Source organism: Lissotriton vulgaris, chromosome 11 (assembly GCF_964263255.1).
Source record: "Lissotriton vulgaris chromosome 11, aLisVul1.2, whole genome shotgun sequence".
Lineage (NCBI taxonomy): Eukaryota > Metazoa > Chordata > Amphibia > Caudata > Salamandridae > Lissotriton > Lissotriton vulgaris.
Genome location: NC_141699.1, coordinates 154295667 through 154315240, shown reverse-complemented (window position 1 = coordinate 154315240; position 19574 = coordinate 154295667). Strand labels below are relative to the sequence as shown.

At 48.1% G+C, this 19574-nt stretch overlaps 1 protein-coding gene across 7 annotated transcripts in view; it reads right to left on the bottom strand.

The window, feature by feature from the left end:
* The window catches only part of KDM2B (lysine demethylase 2B), a 1060697-nt gene that overhangs the window by 267642 nt on the left and 773481 nt on the right, over positions 1 to 19574 (bottom strand). For all 7 annotated transcript variants that reach the window (XM_086943000.1, XM_086942999.1, XM_086942995.1 and 4 more), the window contains exon 16: positions 7250 to 7336. In XM_086943000.1, coding sequence (XP_086799126.1) covers positions 7250 to 7336 — 87 coding nt within the window. The remainder of the gene's footprint in view (positions 1 to 7249; positions 7337 to 19574) is intronic.

Below are 19574 nucleotides of genomic sequence, written 5' to 3'. Positions count from 1 at the left end.
CAGTCCTGCACAGACACTTAAGAGAGAATTTAAAGACAGATAATGCAGCCTATATCCACAGGCAACACTGTCCAGCACTTCAACTAGATATTCCACCAAAACCACAAACAGCATAGCTTCCCTAGTTTTCTTCATAGAGAAAAAACTCCCCCTTTTACCAACAAAGCTTCTGGAATAATTGAGAGGAAGGGGAGGACAGATAAGCCCCATAGGCTGCAATTATGTGGCTCAAAAAGGGATACCGTGCCTTTAAGAAAACTTTCCAGAACTTTCTCAGTATCCCAGAATGCCCAGCAGGTCCCATTTACTTTCAGTTCTTTTGAAGGCGTATAACGCTAGACCTGTAGCATTCCGAACGTGAACATCTTACTCCACCGGGGAGGAGGGCGGGTGCTTATGACTAAAACAGGAGATACTCCTACTACAGAACTGGAGTTACAGGACAAACTACTCCTTCTGTAGTAGGGGATCTCTGTGTATAGTCTTAATCTAGTGAATAGAATGGCAAGCCCATCCCCACACCAAAGAGGCGGTGGAGAAAAGAAGTACAACACCACTACTGTGCGAACAGATTTCGCAGTGAAGCCTGCCCAACCGGAGCGTCTGCCCTGGCATCAGAGTCCAGACAGTAATGCTTAGCAAAGGTATGGACCGACTTCCAAGTGGCCGCCCTGCAGATTTCTGCAATGGGAACATTACATAACAAAGCAGTCGTTGCAGCTTTGCCCCTGGTGGAATAAGCCTTAGGTTTAACCCCTAAGGTCTTATTAGCCTTTTGATAACACAACTGTATACAGGACACAATCCACCTCGAAATGGACTGTTTTGAGGTAGCAAGACCTGTCCTGACTGACCCATAATTGATAAACAATTGGTCTGACCTACGAATATCCTTGGTTTTATCCAGATAAAATGTTAACACCCTCCTGACATCCAGGGAATGTAGAGACCTTTCTGCTGGAGAGGAAGGATTCTGAAAAAACGTAGGTAAAGTTATGGTCTGGTTAACATGGAAAATCAGAAATAACCTTAGGAAGAAATTTAGGGTGAGTACGCATAACAACCTTAGCAGCATGAAATACAGTAGAAGGTTCTTGGCAACAACGCCTGAATTTCACTCACCCTGCGAGGCGATGTAATGGCCACGAGGAACGCGGCCTTCCAGGACAGGCGCTGCAACGAAGCCTTATGAATAGGTTCAAAAGGTTCCTTCATCAATCTGGAAGGCACCACATTCAATTCCCATGAAGGCGAGGGAAGTCGTACTAGAGGAAACACTTTCTTCAGGCCTTCCCAAAAAATCTTTGATCACAGGGATCTGGAAGAAGGAGGTCTGTGAAGGGCATTTCCTGTAGGCAGTCAGCGCAGGAAGATGAACCTTAATGGAATGAACATTAAGGCCAGACTGCGCTAAATGTAAAAGGTATGGAAGGATGACATCTTCCTTACATGTCATTGGATCATAGTTCTTGGACTTGCACCAGATGCAAAATCTCTTCCACTTGTACGCATAAGAAGTCCTAGTGGAAGGTCTCTTGGCTTCCCTTCAGTATGTCCATACGCTCTGGAGGGAGATTCAAATGGCCATATTGCACTATCTCAGGAGCCATGCCGCCAAACTCAAAGACGAGAGATTGGGGTGCACCATCTGCCCCCCGAACTTCGTGAGCAAGTCCTGCCGGCACGGCAGCCGAATGTGAGGAAGGAGAGACCGGTGAAGCAGGTCCGTGAACCACCACTGCCTGGGCCATTCCAGGGCAATCAGTATCATCCGCGCCCTGGACTGGGCCAGCTTGATGAGCTCCGCCGGAATCAGGGGAATAAGTGGAAAAGCGTACAGAAAGCGGTTCGACCATTCCATCCATAACGCATTTCCCAGCATTCCCTATTGGTAGTACCTGGATGCGAAGTCTCAGCATTTGCTGTTTTTGGCGGTGGCGAACAGATCCTAGTCTGGAGTGCCCCACCTGGCGAAAACGTCCGAGTACTTCGTCGTTGATGACCCATTCGTGGTTTTCCTGGATCAGTCTGCTCAGTGCGTCCGCCTGAACATTCTGCACACCTGGTAGATGAGTAGCCGTTATCGTCAGTCCTCTGGCAAGAAGCCAGTGCCAGATCGCCTGCGCCTCCTGCGACAGGGTGCGCGATCTCGAGCCCCCCTGCTTGTTGATGTAATACATCGTGGTCGTATTGTCCGTCTGTACAAGCAGAGAGTTGGTCTGGAAGTACGGATGAAAGGCATTCAGAGCCAAGTGAACCGCTTTGAGTTCCAGAAAATTGATGTGATACGTGGACTCCATCTGGGACCACATTCCCTGGATCTGTAACTCCCCGGAATGCGCTCCCCAGCCGTGGAGAGAAGCATCCGTCACGATAGTCTGAGTGGGAATGTCCTTGTGGAAGGGAACCCCCTAGAGAAGATTCTCCGCTGAACACCACCAAATTCCGAGACTGTAGAGCATGCAGAGACAGTCTTATCCTGTTGTCCCAGTTTCCTCTCCTCTGGTCCCACTGATCCTCCAGACACTCCTGCAGGGGTCTCATGTTTAGCCGTGCATGTGGCGTGAGGAAGATACAAGAGGCCATCGACCCCAGTAGAGAAGACACCATCATCACTGTCGTAGATGGAGCGGTCATAAGAGCCTGAGCCTTCCGAAGGAGTGATAAACGTATTTCCTCCGAAGGATACACGCTTGCTGATAGCGTATTGATGGAGGCTCCCAAGTACTGTAGGCATTGGACCGGAGTCAGGACCGACTTGGACATGTTGATGTGCAAACCCAGTTTGTTCAAGAGAACGGACGTCTTCTGGAAGTGCGCTTGAGCTTCCGAGAAGGAGGATGCCTTGATCAACAAATCATCCAGGTACGAGTAGACAAACACCTTGTTCTTTCTCAGGTGTGCCGCTACCACTGCCATGCATTTGGAAAAGGTCCTGGGCGTAGACTTCAGCCCGAACGGTAACACTGTGCATTGATAGTGATTGGCGCCGACTTGGAATCGCAGGAACTTCCGGTGTTTGTGCAATGAGCATGTGGAAATATGCATCATGTAGGTCTATCGCGCACAGCCAGTCTCCCCTTTGCAGTTGAGGGTAAATCTGGTGCAAAGACAGCATGCAAAATCTTTCTCTGCGAATCCACTTATTTGCTTGCTGCAAATCCAGAATAGGCCTGAACTCGTTCTTGTCCTTTTTTCGGACCAGAAAGAATCGCGAGTACAGACCATTTCCCCTTTGAGACAGATGGACGTCTTCTATCGCCCTTTTCCTTACCAGGGTATCGGCCTCCGCCTGAAGCTCGCGCAGCTGAAACTGCGAGCAAACCGGTGGAATTGCTGGAGGCGGTCTGGTGAACCGAAGACTGTATCCAATGCAAACAATATTCAGCACCCACTTGTCCGGAGTAATTTTTCTCCACTCCCACAGAAAATATTGAACGCTTCCCCCCCACCCGAGTGGGTAACGGATGACTGGGAAGTAATCGCTCAGGGCCTAGACCCGGCCGGGCATTTGGTCGCGGTGGCAGACTGCTGACCACCCCTGCCCCTCGGACGTTTCTGAAAGGGCTTCCTCTGGAACTGCTGCTGCTGCTGTTGCTGTCCAGACTGTTGACCTCGCCCTCTGCCCTGCGCCCCGTACCGTCTCTGGAACGGGCGGTAGTTATTCTTCTGGTCCTTGGGCTTCTCCAAGCCCACAGCCATCAGAGTCTGAACCTCCGCCTTCATGCGGGCCATCTCATCGTCGGCGTGCTCCCCGAATAGGGTCTCGCCCGAGAAGGGCAGGTTGGCCACCCTCTGCTGGGCTTCAGTGATGTCAATCTGAGCCAAGCGTGGCGCCTCCGATTCACTCCATGGCAGTACCCGTTCGACACCAGCAATCCCTCATTTAGGATTTCCATTAAATCCTCCTTCTCCCGGAGAAGGAGGTCGGCGAACTGTTGGAGGGACTCCCACTGCGCCCGATCATAGCGCCCCAACCGCGCAGATGCACTGGCTGCCTTCATGGATGTAGCGGCCGTCCCGCATACCTTCCTGCCCGCTGAGTCCAACCAGCGACTCTCCTTGTCTGGAGGCACACTTGAGGACGGGGTGGTTGCGTGTTGCTTCCTCGCCGTCACAATGACGGAATCCGGAACTGGGTCCACTCGGAGGAAAGCCGGGTCCGCATCAGGAGCTTTGTATTTCTTTTGCAGCCTGGAGGGGGCTGCCTTCGTCACCGCCGGAGTGAGGAAGAGCTCCACGGCAGGTTCCACTAATCCAGGCACCAAGGGCAACAGAGGCCTAGATAGGTGCTTCCTGTGGAGTCTCAAATATTACGGAGGTCGTAGGCGTGGGCATAGTCAGTTGGATGCCCAGCTTGCTCGCGCCCCTCAACAAGACTTCCTGAAAGGAGACCACGTCGTCCACAGGGAATACCCTCGTCTGAGGGGAGTCTGCTACAGTTGGCGAATAGTTCCCCGCGCTGGTCGAATCCGTGATGTACCTAGATCGATCCCTCCTGCGGTGTCGTCTAGATCTCGTCGATGAACAACGTCGACTCCTGGATCTGCCTCTCCATCCGGAGCGAGATCTAGGCCTTCTAGGCTTTGGGCGGTCCGCAGGTGCTTGCGGCGGAGCCTGCAGTCATGGCCTGACCGGGGACCTCGGCCGAGGTGCCCCCTTAGGCGACGTAGGGAGGGTCAGTGAGACTGACCTTGGAGCCCGTGGCGGTCTTGTGGAGGAACAGGAGGAGGAGGTGGCGAAGGAGTGTGCGGCGGCGGCTCCTTAGGCAGTGGAGAAGGAGGAGTCGGTGACTTCAGCTTGGGGGGCGAGTACACCACAAAGTAAACCGAGCCTGGTGACTCCCTCATCTTCTTCCTTGGTGTAGGCGATCAGGCAGCGCCCCCTGTCGGTGACCGACGTCAACGTCGTGCCCCAGAGGATCTGGAAGGACTCCTGGCTCTAGAACGCCTCCCGACGGAGGATCTCTTCCTCTTAGGCGCCGAAGAAGGCCTCTGCAGCGTCGAAGAAGGCCTACTCGACGCCGACTAACGTTGTCTCGACATCGCCGACTTATGCCTCGACGACGGGCTTCGCCGCCTCGACGCTGATGATCTGCGCCTTGACATCAAATGCGATTTTCTCCTTCTCGACGCCAAACAGAGTCGACGTCGAGGGCAAACAGGGGTGTCACCTCGACGGCGAGCGCCGACGCCATCTGGAATCCTCACGACGTCGAAGTGTCGACGACGAAGTCTTCGGCTGTGACCTAGACGGCGGTCTCGTCAGTCCCCTCGACGACAGGCGTAGACGTCACCTCTACCCAGAGCCCTGGGGAGACGGGGAGCAGATCGCAGTCATGCCTCTCGACGTCGTCGTCGAGGCCACCGACGTCGACGGAGAAATGCGACGCTTTTTGGCCTTCTTGACACTGGGGAGCCCCACAGAGGCCTCAGCATGGGCAGAGGAAGCAGATCCAGCATGTCCAGACCCACCTTGACTCTGCAGCCTTCTTTCTTTCAGTCCTTGGAGCCTGATCTTCTTTCTGTCTCTCAGGGTCCTGGAGGAGAAGGTCTGGCAAATCTCACACTTCTCAGGTAGATGAGTAGAATGGAGGCACAGGATACACACAGAATGTGGGTCAGACTTGGCCTTCTTCCTAGAGCACTCCGGGCATTTATCAAACAATGCTGGCATTTTTGACAAAAAAAGAAGTGCTCAGAATACTAGAAAAGGAAGAGGGCACCAAAACACGTCGAGTGTAAACACTCACACACTTTAAAAGTGCAACATTCTTACAATAAACCCCAAGAAAGGGAGAGCTCAATGCTCCAGGGTCCTGCTAGCAGGAGCCGAAAAAAAGAACTGAAAGTAAATGGGACCTGCTGGGCATTCTGGGATACTGAGAAATTTCTGGAAAGTTTTCTTAAAGGCAAGGTATCCCTTTTTGAGCCACATAATGGCAGCCTATGGGGCTTGTCTGTCCTCCCCTTCCTCTCTATCATTCCAGAGGCTTTGTTGGTAAAAGGGGGAGTTTTTCTCTATGAAGAAAACTAGGCAAGCATTTTTAGACACCTTAAGAGATTTTTTTTATTGCTCCGGGGTCCACGCTCATGAGCGGGACTATTCACTAGATTATGACAATACACAGAGATCCTCCACTACAGAAAGGACCAAGCTACTTCCTCTAATGAGGTGGGTATGTAGCTACATGGTGAAGATGATGTGGTTACATACATTCATATATACACAAACACACCACTGACACCGGTTTAGTCTCAACAGCAAATGAAGCAGTTTACAGAGAAGGCTAAAAATGCCAACTGAACCGTTCTTGCCATCCTAAAGCAGCCATTATCTACCATCACGGATCTTGCAATGCCGGTAGAATTTGAAAGAAGTGGGGGAAGCCATAATTTGGAAACGTTGCATTTTGGTTGCCACAGCTTGGAGAGAAACACATGGTACAAGAAACTAGTTATTACTGTTTCTATAATAACTATCTCTCACGGTCATCACTGAAACACCACCTAACCCCACCGATAACATTGTAGCAAGCCAATCTTTAACAGGGATTTTCATCTAGCACGAACCACACTTTTTTTGAAGTATGCATTTCCACTGAGTAGAAACTGTATCCTACGTACATTCATGAGCCATTCATACAAGATTATTGTCAATCAGTTTAGCTAGTTGAATTATCAATGTTGGCTGTCAAAGGTACTTCTTTCCTCTTCTTCTCACACATGGCTGTTCGCCTTTCGAGAAAGTATGGGCTTTTTCTCCAAACTAAACCCTCTACATCTAGAATGCCAGAAATTACAACTTCTTATGGCACCTGAACTACAGATAAAGTAGAAGGCTAGTTTTATGCACAGGGGAAAGAAGAACATTTACTGACATTTTATATCATGTATATGTATGCAAAGTTATGAAGTATAAAAGAGAATATTTCATGTACTTCGATTTTAATGAGGTTTCAAATGCTAGTTCACTCATTTTGAGACACCATTCACTTGCCCTGCATTCCAGGTACTCATCTCTGTTCTGCACCTTCATTAGATTTAAGAATTGCAAGTCAGGAAATGTGTTCAATTGTGGAGTAATCTTTCACTTGAATTTGATAAGCTATCTAAACAGCACTGCAGACTAATAATGTAGGTAATGTCGTTTCTTAGCACATTTCTGTACCTCAGTGATATGAATTCCAAAATAACAGCCCTTGGCTGAAGAAAAAAAACCTAGTAAATATTCAGGTGGACTAACTCACTTTGCCTGTTTTTCCAGCATGACTGCACTTCGGACATTCCCAGCAGTTAGGAAGCTCGTCATTGACCACACCATCAGATTCTTTTACCTTTGTAAAAATAAAAGCACAAAAGTACGTCAGTTAAATTCTTAACTATGGGCTTGTGTGAGCAAAATCTATATTCAGAGTAGTGTTAATCCAACAAGATTCATCAGCATTTTTCAAAAGCAACACATCTGCTGAAAAAGATAATTTTTTTTTTTAAATTTTTTAAAACCTTTATTGTGAAAGAGCACAAAGCTATTCAGCCTAACATCCCGGAGGCAAGGCAGCAAAGAATCAGGAGGAGAAAAGTGCAAGGTGATTCACATCAGAACATAGCAGGTTGTTTTGTATTTTTATTTATAAGAAAGATAACTAAACCAAGAGAAGAAACGCCAAAGGGCGCGTGAGAGTGGCAATGGAGCATCAGAAACGGGAAGGAGTCGGCTACAGGTAGAGGGGGAGGGGGACAGGTAGAGAATCGAGAAAAAGAACAAATAGTAGGATGGGGGGGTAGGAAAAGGCAGGAGAAATACATACAGCATAAAACAGTTGGTGTCACAGGTTTAAGGTGATAGGTGCTCGTCCTGAGGGACAGGTTCCGGTGGTAGACACACATCTCCCCTATATGCATTCCATGCCCCCCACACTTTATTCCATGTCTGTGGCCTCCCCCTGGCAACGTAGACCGTCTTTTCTTTGAACATGCACCAATCCATGTTGGCTTTCCATTGTACCACCAGGGGGGCTGTAGCAGCACCCCACTTTTGAGCAATATCGCGCTTGGCAACCATATTGCCCAACGTCACCCAACGAGTCTGCGCCGTGTTGTGATCAGATGGTTCCCAAACATTAAGGAGGCACCTCCGCGCCTCCGCTGCCAACACCACACCAGTTACCTCTCCCCTTATACGGTGCACTTTCGCCCAGTAAGGGGCAATGACGGGGCACTCCCAAAGAATATGTAAGAAGGTTGCGAGAGCCCCACAACCTCGACGACAAAGGCCATCGGACGAGAACCCCATGTGTAAGAGCCGAGGGCCGATGACATAGACCCGGTGAAGAATTTTGAACTGCACCAGTCGGAGACGTGAGGAGATAGCGACCTCCTTAGGGGAGGACACTGCACTCTGCCAGTCCTCATCGCCCAGTTCCAGGCCGTCCGCAGTCCATTGGTCTCGCAAGCGCAGGAGGAGATCAGTGCGCACATTAATCAATTTCTTGTAGGACAGGGAAATAGCACTGTCAGGCATATGGCCATCCAGTATCCTGTCCTCCAAGGGGGTGCTCTCGGGGATCTCACCCTCCGTCGGCCTGGCGGAGAGCAGCGCGTGTCTCAGCAGGGCGTAGCGGAAAAACTCCGAAGCGCCCAAATGGTATTCGGTCTGCAGTTGGGGAAAGGTCTTGATTGCGCCCTTAATGACCATGTCTTCAACCCTGGAAATGCCTATAAGATCCCATTTGTCGAAGCCCTTGGTGTGCCACAGTCTACCCAGGATATCGGAGTCATACAGTGGGGTAAATCCAGTCAGTCCGCCCTGCCAACCCTGTGTTTTAGTAATCGTCCGCCAGACGTGAACCGCCGCCTTGGTCGGGCCCGATAGGCGCCGATCAAAGGATCTGGAATACAAGGCACGGTAGTAGTTACCACCGCGCAAGAGCCACCTGTCCATTGCGTAGCCTGGGTTATCTATAGGGCCATAAAAGCCGTGGTTGATGGCAGTAAGCTGAGAGGACCAATAGTACCTACGTACATCCGGCAGGGCGATGCCTCCGTCGTACCACGGCAACGTGAGCTTCTGGATGGCGACACAGGGTCTGCCATCCCAGAGCAAGGCCCTTTCCAAGCTCTCAATCTCCCGAAAATAGCGGGCAGGAACCAAGTCCTGAGTGTTCTGTAAGGCATACAGAATGCTGAAAAAGATTTGATCAACAAAGTAACAGAAGGTTTGTAATGCAGATCTTTAGGTTTATTATAAAGTGAATTATTTTTCCTTTAATTGTCTTGAACAACATTTATCAAGACATAATCAGATCAGACCCATGATGGCAAGCTCAGTTGGGTATCAGATGTACCACACTTGGGGATATTTTGCTCTCCAACACAGTAAATAGTTTTCAACAGCCCAACAAATGTTTAACAATGTGTTGTGAGCATCCAACGCATAATGAAAAATAGTTAAGTGCTACTTTTACACAATCCTCTAAAAATAATGCAGACTTGGCGGCATTAGGGTGGCCGGGTACAGACTGCTGAGGCCCAATGTTATCCAATGAGCATTAGGGGGCCTCTGGTTGGTGGCTGCTGACGAGCAGGCCACTGGGTTGTGGGAGCAAAGCTCCTGGACTTAAGCTCAGGGTTCAAGCAGGCACAATAAGTGCACCCTCGGCGGCACTGGGGCTGCCGGGTGTAGAGTGCTGTTTTGGAGTTGGGTGCCCTGTAGCTTTAAATGGGGAGTCACTGGTTTGCAAAGACACTGGGTGCCTTTTAGGGTTAGATCTTCTTACCAGCTCCTGGTTGTTATGGGGGTGGGAGGGGCTTCCGGTTTGAGGTTGCAGGTGTCAGTTGGAGACTTGAGGCAGGTCAGGGATCACTGGATCTCAGGTCAGGATCGCCAGGGAGACCTCCTTTTGAAATTGGGCCACTCAATCTCAGGCCGTGGGCATTGGGTGCAGAGTGGTGCAGACCTGCGGATCCTTGCGGAGCTGGAGTCTGTTAATGAACAAATCCTGTGTTCACGGGAGAAAGAGTTTTTGCGATGGAAGGCAGGCAGGTCTTCCGGGTTTCTCAAGGTTGCTGGCTGCAGGACACACCGGGATTTAGCTGGAGCAGGTTCGAGGTGGGGACAGGCCGGAAAGGCAGGGGCCATGTCAGTGGGCGTCCTCCTGTTAGCTTTGGTATAGCTGTTCGGTCCTTCTTTTCTTCTTCTGGTTTCTTGTCTGACTTCCTGGTTCAGGGCAGCCCCCTAAATACTGTATTTGGGGGGCGTTTTAGGGGTCTTGAGGTCAGCAGCCAAGGGGCTACTGACCTTCGGGTGACTACACCCTTGGTTGGGGGGGGGGTTACTGCAACAGAAACCCAGCTTCCTACACCCCTAATCTCAGCAGATGAGCTCCAACCATCATCATCACCTTGGTGAAAACCCGAGGGGCGCTGGTAAGGCCAAAGGGGAGCAAGGTAAACAGCGACTGCTCATGACCCATCATGAAGCAAAGGTAATGTATGTGGGAGGCAGGTTGGCAATGTGGAAATATGCCTACTGCAAGACCAACGTTAACATCCAGTCTTACAAGTCCAGGGCAGACAGTACTTGATCAACCGTGAGCATTTTGAACTTATTCTGGAGGAAGAAATTGAGCGGTGCAGGTCTAGGATAGGACGAAGGCCTGCTTCCTTTTTGGGTACCAGAAATTAACAGGAACAGCAATTCCGACCTAAGCCTGGCGTTGAAACTCTCTCTACGCTCCCTTGGCCAAGAGAGACGTAACTTACTGGTAGTGATATATGGATAGATGTAGCCTGATTACTGTTTTAAGTTAGCATGAGCTTTTTGTGAGTTTAAACGCCATTTTTCCTTTCTGCTGCTTTTGCACACTACACGCATCTGCTGCTTTAGCTTTGAGCCTAGTAAAACGTTTTCAGTTCATACGAGAATAATATGTTGTTACACTGATATCAGCCTTGCTTGGAGAACTGTGTCTGTACAGTGAGTGCTGAAACCTTCAAGATCTCTCAACACAGTAGTTGTTATGAGCACTGATCTTCGCACGTCCCTAGACATAACATACATGCAGCTGCAGCCAAGTTCTGGCTTTAGGCACGTTTTATATTGCTTTGCGCAAGAGCATTACACACACTTGATGGTGCTTCGCATGCAGAGAGCTGGTTGCTGATGATGTGATCCCACACCACTAAGATCTTGAGGTATGGGGCCGCTCTGCTAAAACCCAAAAGAGACCTTCTTAGATAGAATATAATATACTAGCTAGCGAGGGTGAGAAATAGGTTTTGTTAAACCCTGTTCATTTTAGCATAATACTATGCTTGCACCGTTTGTGTTCTATGGACTAGTGACTATGCTGATTACTTTGTTTCTTATAATAGGTTTGCTTGTATTAGCTAAGATACTGCGCATGAGAACACTGCATTAGTGAATAAACATTTCAAATATGCACGTGTCCTCTTTTACTCCTTGTTCTGGATTGAAAGGATTGTATAACGAAAGAGTGTTTATGTGTTCCACGTTACCTGAGGTGTACTAAGTTCATGTTCTGGTTTGTCTAAGCATTGGGAGTTTATGATAACCAATGAGACACTGTAGTTAGTCTGGTAGGGGATTTTTGGGTACTAAGGTGAGTTTTGGCACACCCTAATTCACTGAGGTTCCAAGCCTCTATGCACAGTTCTGTCTGAGCACGGAATCCCTGCGACATGGCGCCCAATCGTTGATGGTCTTATAGCATGATACTTGAGTAGTACATCTTTTATGTCTTTAACCCCTTCACTGCTGTTTCTGGTTAACGGTGGTGTAGGATAAACCTACCTATATTAGTATAGGTCTTTGCAAGCTTGAATCTTTCTAAACAGTTTCCTTGAATTGCTACCCAGTTGTGCTACAGGGTTGACTTTGTACCTTTACCTTTCTGTGTCGCTATGGCCGCGGTGGACATTCCGCAGCATAGTCCCATTGCGGTGCGCAATCATTTGCAAAATTATAATGTTCACGTGGATGGCATGGCGGTCATAATGGTGGTGAGTGCGGAAGTGGCTTACCCATACGAAAATTTTTATTCGTGGGTGACCTTCCCTGCTGTGGACGTAACTTCTGGTGTGTTCCATACGTACACTCCCTCTGTTGTGCCGAATAAATATACTCCCTATAGGGCACAGGAGGTTCCTATTGATACTTGGCAGCATTGAGTTTGGTTTAATGGCACCCTACCCCATCCATTAGCAGCTCAGAGGTTGGGTCCTTTGTCCATTCCAGGCGCTACTTGGCCTGTTTTGGCTGGGTTTACCCCCTCATCCTCAACATGGAGCATGCCCAGTAGCTGAGTTACGGGGACTACATGCAGTCTCAATCAGCGTGATCAGGTTGTTAGTGCAATACATTACCCGCAATCTCCGAGGCGGGGCCCCGGGTGGTGCGGCGCTTCCCGCCGGACAGAGCGGTATGAAGCTCAGTCCCTTTATGGTCAACGCTGTGATGGGCAGGCGTCCCCAAGAACAGGATGATTTTCCTTTCTGGCTTGCCAAAAAGTTTGACCAGCTGGAAGCAGTATTTCCTAACACGTCTCCTGGTGAAAAACACAGGATTCTGACAATTAGCTTACCTAAGGACTTGACCCCCGAAATTGGTGACTGAATCGTGGGGAAAAACATTTGCGGCAGTCTATGCGAGGTGTTATGGCACTCCGTCTATGGCTGTCCTGCCGACGGTCCTTAAACGTGTTCAAGATGACCACGGACCAGAGGCTGCGGTTGATTTGGGTATGCGTCTCTGTGGCACCTTTGATGTGGTTTGCGATCTCATCCTTGCTAATGTCAAGGGGGATGAGGTGAACTTTCAGGTAGCCAATGCTTAGCAGGCGGTTCCTGACGCCGATAAACCCCGGCAGTTGGCAAAAGTTATTGTGGCAGCTTATAAAACCGTGGGCCGCAATAGTAGGGGTCTCAAGCCCTTTTCTACTAAAGAGAAAAAACAACCCCAAGGGCAGAAGTCGGAAAGCGACGATCAGCCCAAGTCCACAAAACAAAATTGGCCTAAAAACAGACACAGGGAAAACAACAGAGGCAACAGAAACAGGAGTCCCGTCCTGTGTCTCTATTGCCTGTGCCCACAGAACGTGTTTATGACTTGCGCGATCGCACGACGATAAAATCACCTGATCGTTTTCAGGTTATTGATCAACGCTCTCCTCGTTCTTTACAGGACACATCGGCTTTTTCATCCGGTGGTGGAGGAGGCGGCAAAGGTCGGGGCGGCCAGCAAGGACGTGACCAGCCCCGCCCGAGAGAAGGCAAAGGCAAGCAGGACGATTCTACACCGAAGAGACCCCAGTTTCAGAAAAAGAAAGTCGCTGCTTTAACAGCACACAGATATGCCACAGATAGTGAGAACCCAGCTTCAGAATCCGACGTGGGCTCTGACCTTGCTGGACAGCGCAGCGGAGATTACCATACTGCGAGAAGCCCTTCGTCCACTACTGAAGGTGACAGCAACTGACAGTTATGTTGTTGTGGAGACAGCTGATACTAGAGTAGCTCCTCCTGATAGGATCTATGAAATAGTCTTATTCATTGAAGGTGACTCAACGCACCATTGAGTGGGTATTTTGGGAGATCTTATGACTACCTATGATATTTTGTTAGCGGAGGCTGACTGGCCCCCACCTTTTGTGCTCGCAGCTCCGAGGGGAGGAGGTAATCCTCCCTAGTTTCGCGCACACAATCTCGAAGGAGCATGCGCTGAATTTTGCAGAAGAGTGGGCTAAGGCCCTTGCGCCGGCTCTGTACCGTACTCACTGTGGATGGGATACATTTTCCCCTCACCACGAGATTCCTTTGCGGTCTATGCCTCAGCCTCAACCCCAATATCCCTTAAAGCGTTAAGCGAAGGCTTCCGTTGCGGAAATCCTTGAACAATTGGAATATCAGGGTGTTATTGAAACTTGTGTGCCACCAATGAATAACCCTCTTTTTACTGTAACCAAGCCTGACTGTTCATATCGTTTGGTATTGGATTACTGACATTTAAACTCGCATTGCCGTACCTGTGCAGTACAGAATACACACGGCTCTGCTTTAGTGGATAGTCTCGTGCGTAAGCGGTTTAAGACCACGCTTGACATATCCAACGGTTTTAATGCCCACCATTTGGATGGTCTTAGTTCCCAATGGACCTCCTTTACTTGCAGCGGTGTCCATACACATTTCAAACGTTTACCTATGGGCTATAAGAATAGTCCTGGAGTGTTTGCTGCTCGCATAGTCTCTCTCTCAGAGAGGGTTGACCCAGATGCTTGTTCATATGTGGATGACATTTATCTCACAGAACCGCTTAATTTGTTGCTTTGCGGACTTTGTTTACAAATTCAACTTTGCAAAATCGCACATTGCAGAGTACACATTGTTGTTCCTGGGCTACGAGCTCAACAATGAAGGTCGAGGATTGGCTCCTCACTTCTTGGAGAAATGCGCTCAATTGCGCGCTCCGACAACTCTGAAAAAGTTACAATCTTTATCGTGCTTTTTGAATTTCGGGAGGACATACATTCTGGATTATGTTCAGCGTATCAAGCCCTTGTATGCTTTGATACAACCAAATTTTGCTAAATCGAACTGGCTGCCTGAGCATTCAGCTATACTGCAGTCTTTGCAGGCTGATCTGCTCGCTTCTAAATACTTATCGACTCGTGATAATCACACCAACCTGGTGATAAAATCATCCCTGGGACGGTGGGTTTCAGATACCTTACTTTTAACGAAGGAGATACAGTACCTATTGCTTACAAGTCACACTTGTACACTTCGGCTGAAATGCGATTTTCCACTGTGGAGAAAGTTTTGACTGCTGTGCAGATGGCGATTCTGAAGGAACGCGCTCTGTCACAGGGAAAACGCATGTTGGTAGTTACACAGTGTCCTGCTTTGGAGGCAGTTACGAAAGCCAGTGTACCGAATTCTAAAGCTTTGCACCCTCGTGGATACAATGGGCTGCGCCATTGACGTCTCCGGATGTCACGTTCATTGTTGACGCCTCCTTACGGTCGCAAGAGTTTTTGCAATACGAGTTTGTTCATCCTGCACCTTTAGCAATGCGGCCTTTGGAGGATTTCCATTGCATCATATACACTGATGGTTCGGCGCAGGTTGCGCATGGTTCTAAACATGCCTACGTTTCCACATGCGCTATTGAGGTAGGTGCCATGGTGAATGATGAGTTCAAGTCGAGAGTCGTGCACACACAGACTCTAGGAGACTGCACCGCACAATTAGCAGAGCTCCGTGCTCTAAAGCTTGCATTGGAGTACGCTGATCCTAGTGTGACAACACTAATCGTAAGTGATTCTTACTACTGTGTCCAGTCTTACAATGAAAACTTGTTCTTTTGGATTCAGAATGATTTTCCTGATTCCAAGGGTAGCACAATAAAACATAAAATGATCTGGGTCCGAGTGGCTGAGCTTAAAGAGCAGTTGCCACTTGTGTTTGTAATTCATACTCTCGGTCACCAGTGCGTGGGAGTCCACGCTGTTGGCAACTCGCTTGCTGATGAAGCAGCGAAATCAGCGGTATCGACATATTTAGTTGCGGCAGTCACAAGGTCCAAAAGTAAGATTGATAATGATATCTTGGCGGCTGTTGCTGCCACTGAGAAGGGAGGTAAATATCCTACGGGATTCCCTTCGTAGTACACATACCACTTAAGTCCCGATAAGGTTCATTATGTGAAAATTCCGGAAGTTGGGGAGAGGTTGATTCCCAACTCTGATCGCAGACATTCACTGATCACAGCGGCCCATGAAGGGGTTGCGTCTACACATGCGGGCGTTCAAGCTACTGTGGCTCAGCTGCAACAACGTTTTTGGGGGCGGGGACTGTACAAACAGACGCATGACTATGTCCTTCAATGTGACATTTGCCAGCAGATTAAGCCTTCAACGGCTACGCGTCCACCCAAACACAGTTGTTCATTTCTAATAAACCGTTTGGTTGTGTTTATTTAGATCACTGCGGTCCTTTTTCTTCTGATACTGTGTACAAGTACATCTTGGTAGCAGTTGATTCATGCACACGCTTTGTTTGGGTCTGGCCTCATCGCAGCGCTGATTCACGGACTGTCATCAGGGATTTGCGTGTCTGTAGGGATTTTTGTCTGTGGTACCTTCCATTCAGATCAGGGTACTGCTTTCGCCTCTAAGGCGTATAGGGATGCCATGGCTTCGATGGGGGTCCAAGTCAAGTTTTCGTCTCCATACAGACCTGAGGGTAATAGTGTTGTGGAGCGAATGAACCGTGACTTAAAGCAATCACTGACAGCTCGAGTTATAGGCACTGGCAGAAACTGGTTGGCCAATCTTTATAGCGTGCAGCATGCCCTTAATAATCTCCCTAGAAGGTCTCTGGGTGGGCGGACCCCATACAATATGCTCTTTGTTATCAAGATGTATGTCCCGGACCTTGACCGTCTAGAGGCGGTCGATTCGGCTGTCTCCTTTGACGTAGATGAACATTTCAATGTTTTACAGACTCTAAAAGAGACCAGAGACAGTCTTGCAAAGGAACACTTGCCCTCCACCCCGGATGATGCCTTGCAGATCCCGGTAGTTGGCTGGCTACCCCAAGTTGGAGAACTAGTTCGGGAGAAGATCGATAACAAAAAGGAATTTGGTCTCTCATACCGTGCTCCGGTTCCCGTGCTTGGAGTGAAGGGCACAAGAACAGTCATTTTGTCACCACTTCCAGGTCGTAAAGAGAACAGGTATATCTCCATTGACAATGTCAAAATACACAGAGTGGCCGATTCTTCTTAGCATGACACCGGCAGTCTCATGTCCTTCGATGGTGAAAAATTCTGTTTTGGCCACTTCTTCGGATTGTGCACCGGAGGTGGTCCTCGAGATGACTGCAATTTCCAGTCCTTTATTGAGTGCTTTGCCTGGTACTCACCTTGATGATACAGATTACACTTACCCAACTGACTTATCGATGCCTGATTTGCAAACTCGTTTAGCCACAGAATCCAGAATTTCATTTGACACTGTTTCACGTACATCAGAGAAGCCCACAAGGCTGAGAGCCTATGCGACTTTGTTTAAAAAACATTTATTTTTTGATACCCCCTTGGACTTACATTTGGCTGGGGCTTTTTGCTCTCTATATTTTTATGTCAATTGGTTTTGTGTTTTCCGATTTGTCAATGGAAATTATGTCGAGGAGAGAACATGAATTTAACATCTGAATGGAACTTTGGCACCCAACTCCTCCTCACATTCAGCACACAGACTGAAAATAGACTTGGCCTTTGTTAATATCACCGCATGGCCTGTCCTGAATGGAATCGTCTGGGATGCAGTTAAATTTCAAATCCATGGCCCGACTGAAGTTGTTAATGTTCCTATTGTACTTAGAGTTAATATGGGGGATGTGGTTCAACAAAATATACATTCTGATGATTGGGAAGTTCGGGCCGTAGAGGCTTTGTTTGCTGATTTGAAATATTATACTGCCTTTGATGCTGAAGATTTATATTTATATTTTGCTAATTACGGCGATTTGTTTTGTTACCAACATTTTGGCAATCACAACTTGCACAAAACTAAATTCTAGGAGGAGTACTGTGAATTATACCCAGTGGGAACATTGCCCAGCTCCTTTAAGAGGCAGCTCAGATACATTTTTGAAAAAATATACATATTTTACTGATTTTAATCAGCCCAATCCCGCGTCATTTTATTTTAAAGTGACAGACAAATCCAATTCCAAAGTTAGACTTACCGATACTAAGTTACTGTATTCGAAGTCCTTTCTAGACCAACTAACTGTTGGTGGCTAAGAGTTATGGAAGGAAACTATTGACCTTAAATCAGTTTGGGGTTCTAAGAGTTGGCAGGTACAAGGCACTGAGGCTTTGCACCATGCATGTCTCATCCCAAATCATATGTTGTTTTTGAATTCTAGCATCTCGCAGACAACATGCTTTGGATTGGCTACTTCTAAAAAATGTAATACTCCTTACTTCCCTGATTTGAAAGAATATTCGGGTTGGGAAAATTCAACTAAATTTTCGGTTAGAGAGTTGCAAACCCATTTGCTAAATTCATCCTTCAACATATCCAGTTTGAATCCCAAGGGTTGGTTGATGTGGCACAGAAGTGCAGATTCGTGCCAGCATCGTTTTTTGGGCCTGGCTGAGGGTTTTACCCAGGTCAGAGTAGATCCCCGTTTTGAGAGTGACCATTCTGTAACCACTTATTCAGTAGGCAAATTATGTAGAATTGGCTCAAACACTCTACATTGGAGTCTGTAAAATTACATTTGTCTAAACTAACTGACGAGGTTGACTTAAATGATTTCATCAAGGGCCCGGCTAGGATCTATTTTGGAAAAGGGGGTGGTGATGGACAGAGTTTCTGAATGATGCAGAATACTCCTACCCAGTCAAGAGATCAGGGCTTGATCCATCACCGTTTTTTAGCTCACTGCACCATCCCAGCTCAGAACCTGGCTACATGCAAATTAGTCTGTTCCTGTCCCAGTGCATGATGGGAACAGGGCAAACCAAACTACCAAGCCAATTCTTATACTGGGAAGGAAACAAGCTTCCGGGGACCGGTTTCTGGTATTTCAGCCGTCGTCGGACCGGCTTGCTTGAATCCTGATGGTGCAATGAGCAAGGGACTCACGTCTGAGTATACCCTCCCACACTTAGTGTGGACAAAATCGATTTTGGAAAAGAGGGTGGTGATGGACAGAGTTTCTGAATGATGCAGAATACTCCTACCCAGGCAAGAGATCAGGGCTTGATCCATCACCGTTTTTTTAGCTCACTGCACCATCCCAGCTCAGAACCTGGCTACATGCAAATTAGTCTGTTCCTGTCCCAGTGATTGATGGGAACAGGGCAAACCAAACTACCAAGCCAATTCTTATACAGGGAAGGAAACAACCTTCCGGGGACCGGTCTCTGGCATTTCAGCCGTCGTCGGCCCGGCTTGCTTGAATCCTGATGGTGCAATGAGCAAGGGACTCACGTCTGAGTATACCCTCCCACACTTAGTGTGGACAAAATCGATTTTGGAAAAGGGGGTGGTGATGGACAGAGTTTCTGAATGATGCAGAATACTCCTACCCAGTCAACAGATCAGGGCTTGATCCATCACCGTTTTTTAGCTCACTGCACCATCCCAGCTCAGAACCTGGCTCCATCACCACCCCCTTTTCCAAAACCGGCTAGGATCTATGCCATTTATAATAAACTCTGGAAAACATCACAGATTGAAGCGGCTACCCGCCTCAGGGCCATTGACCAAGCTAATTTAGAAAAAGTGCTTGCAGTTTTGGACAGCAGCATTAATAACCTTTCCTCCCGAATTTATACATTAGATAATATTGTTTCGTCAGTAGTTGAAATTGTACATGATGAAGTGTCTAATTTGTACCATGGTTAAAATCAATTGCGTTCTGTTATGCAGTTTGCGTGGACCTTACAGTCGCTAAAAAATGGTAAAGTGCCTTGGGCCTGTGTTAATGTCACTTCTCTGTTTGCACCTTTTAATTTGACTGAAAAACAACGTTTGC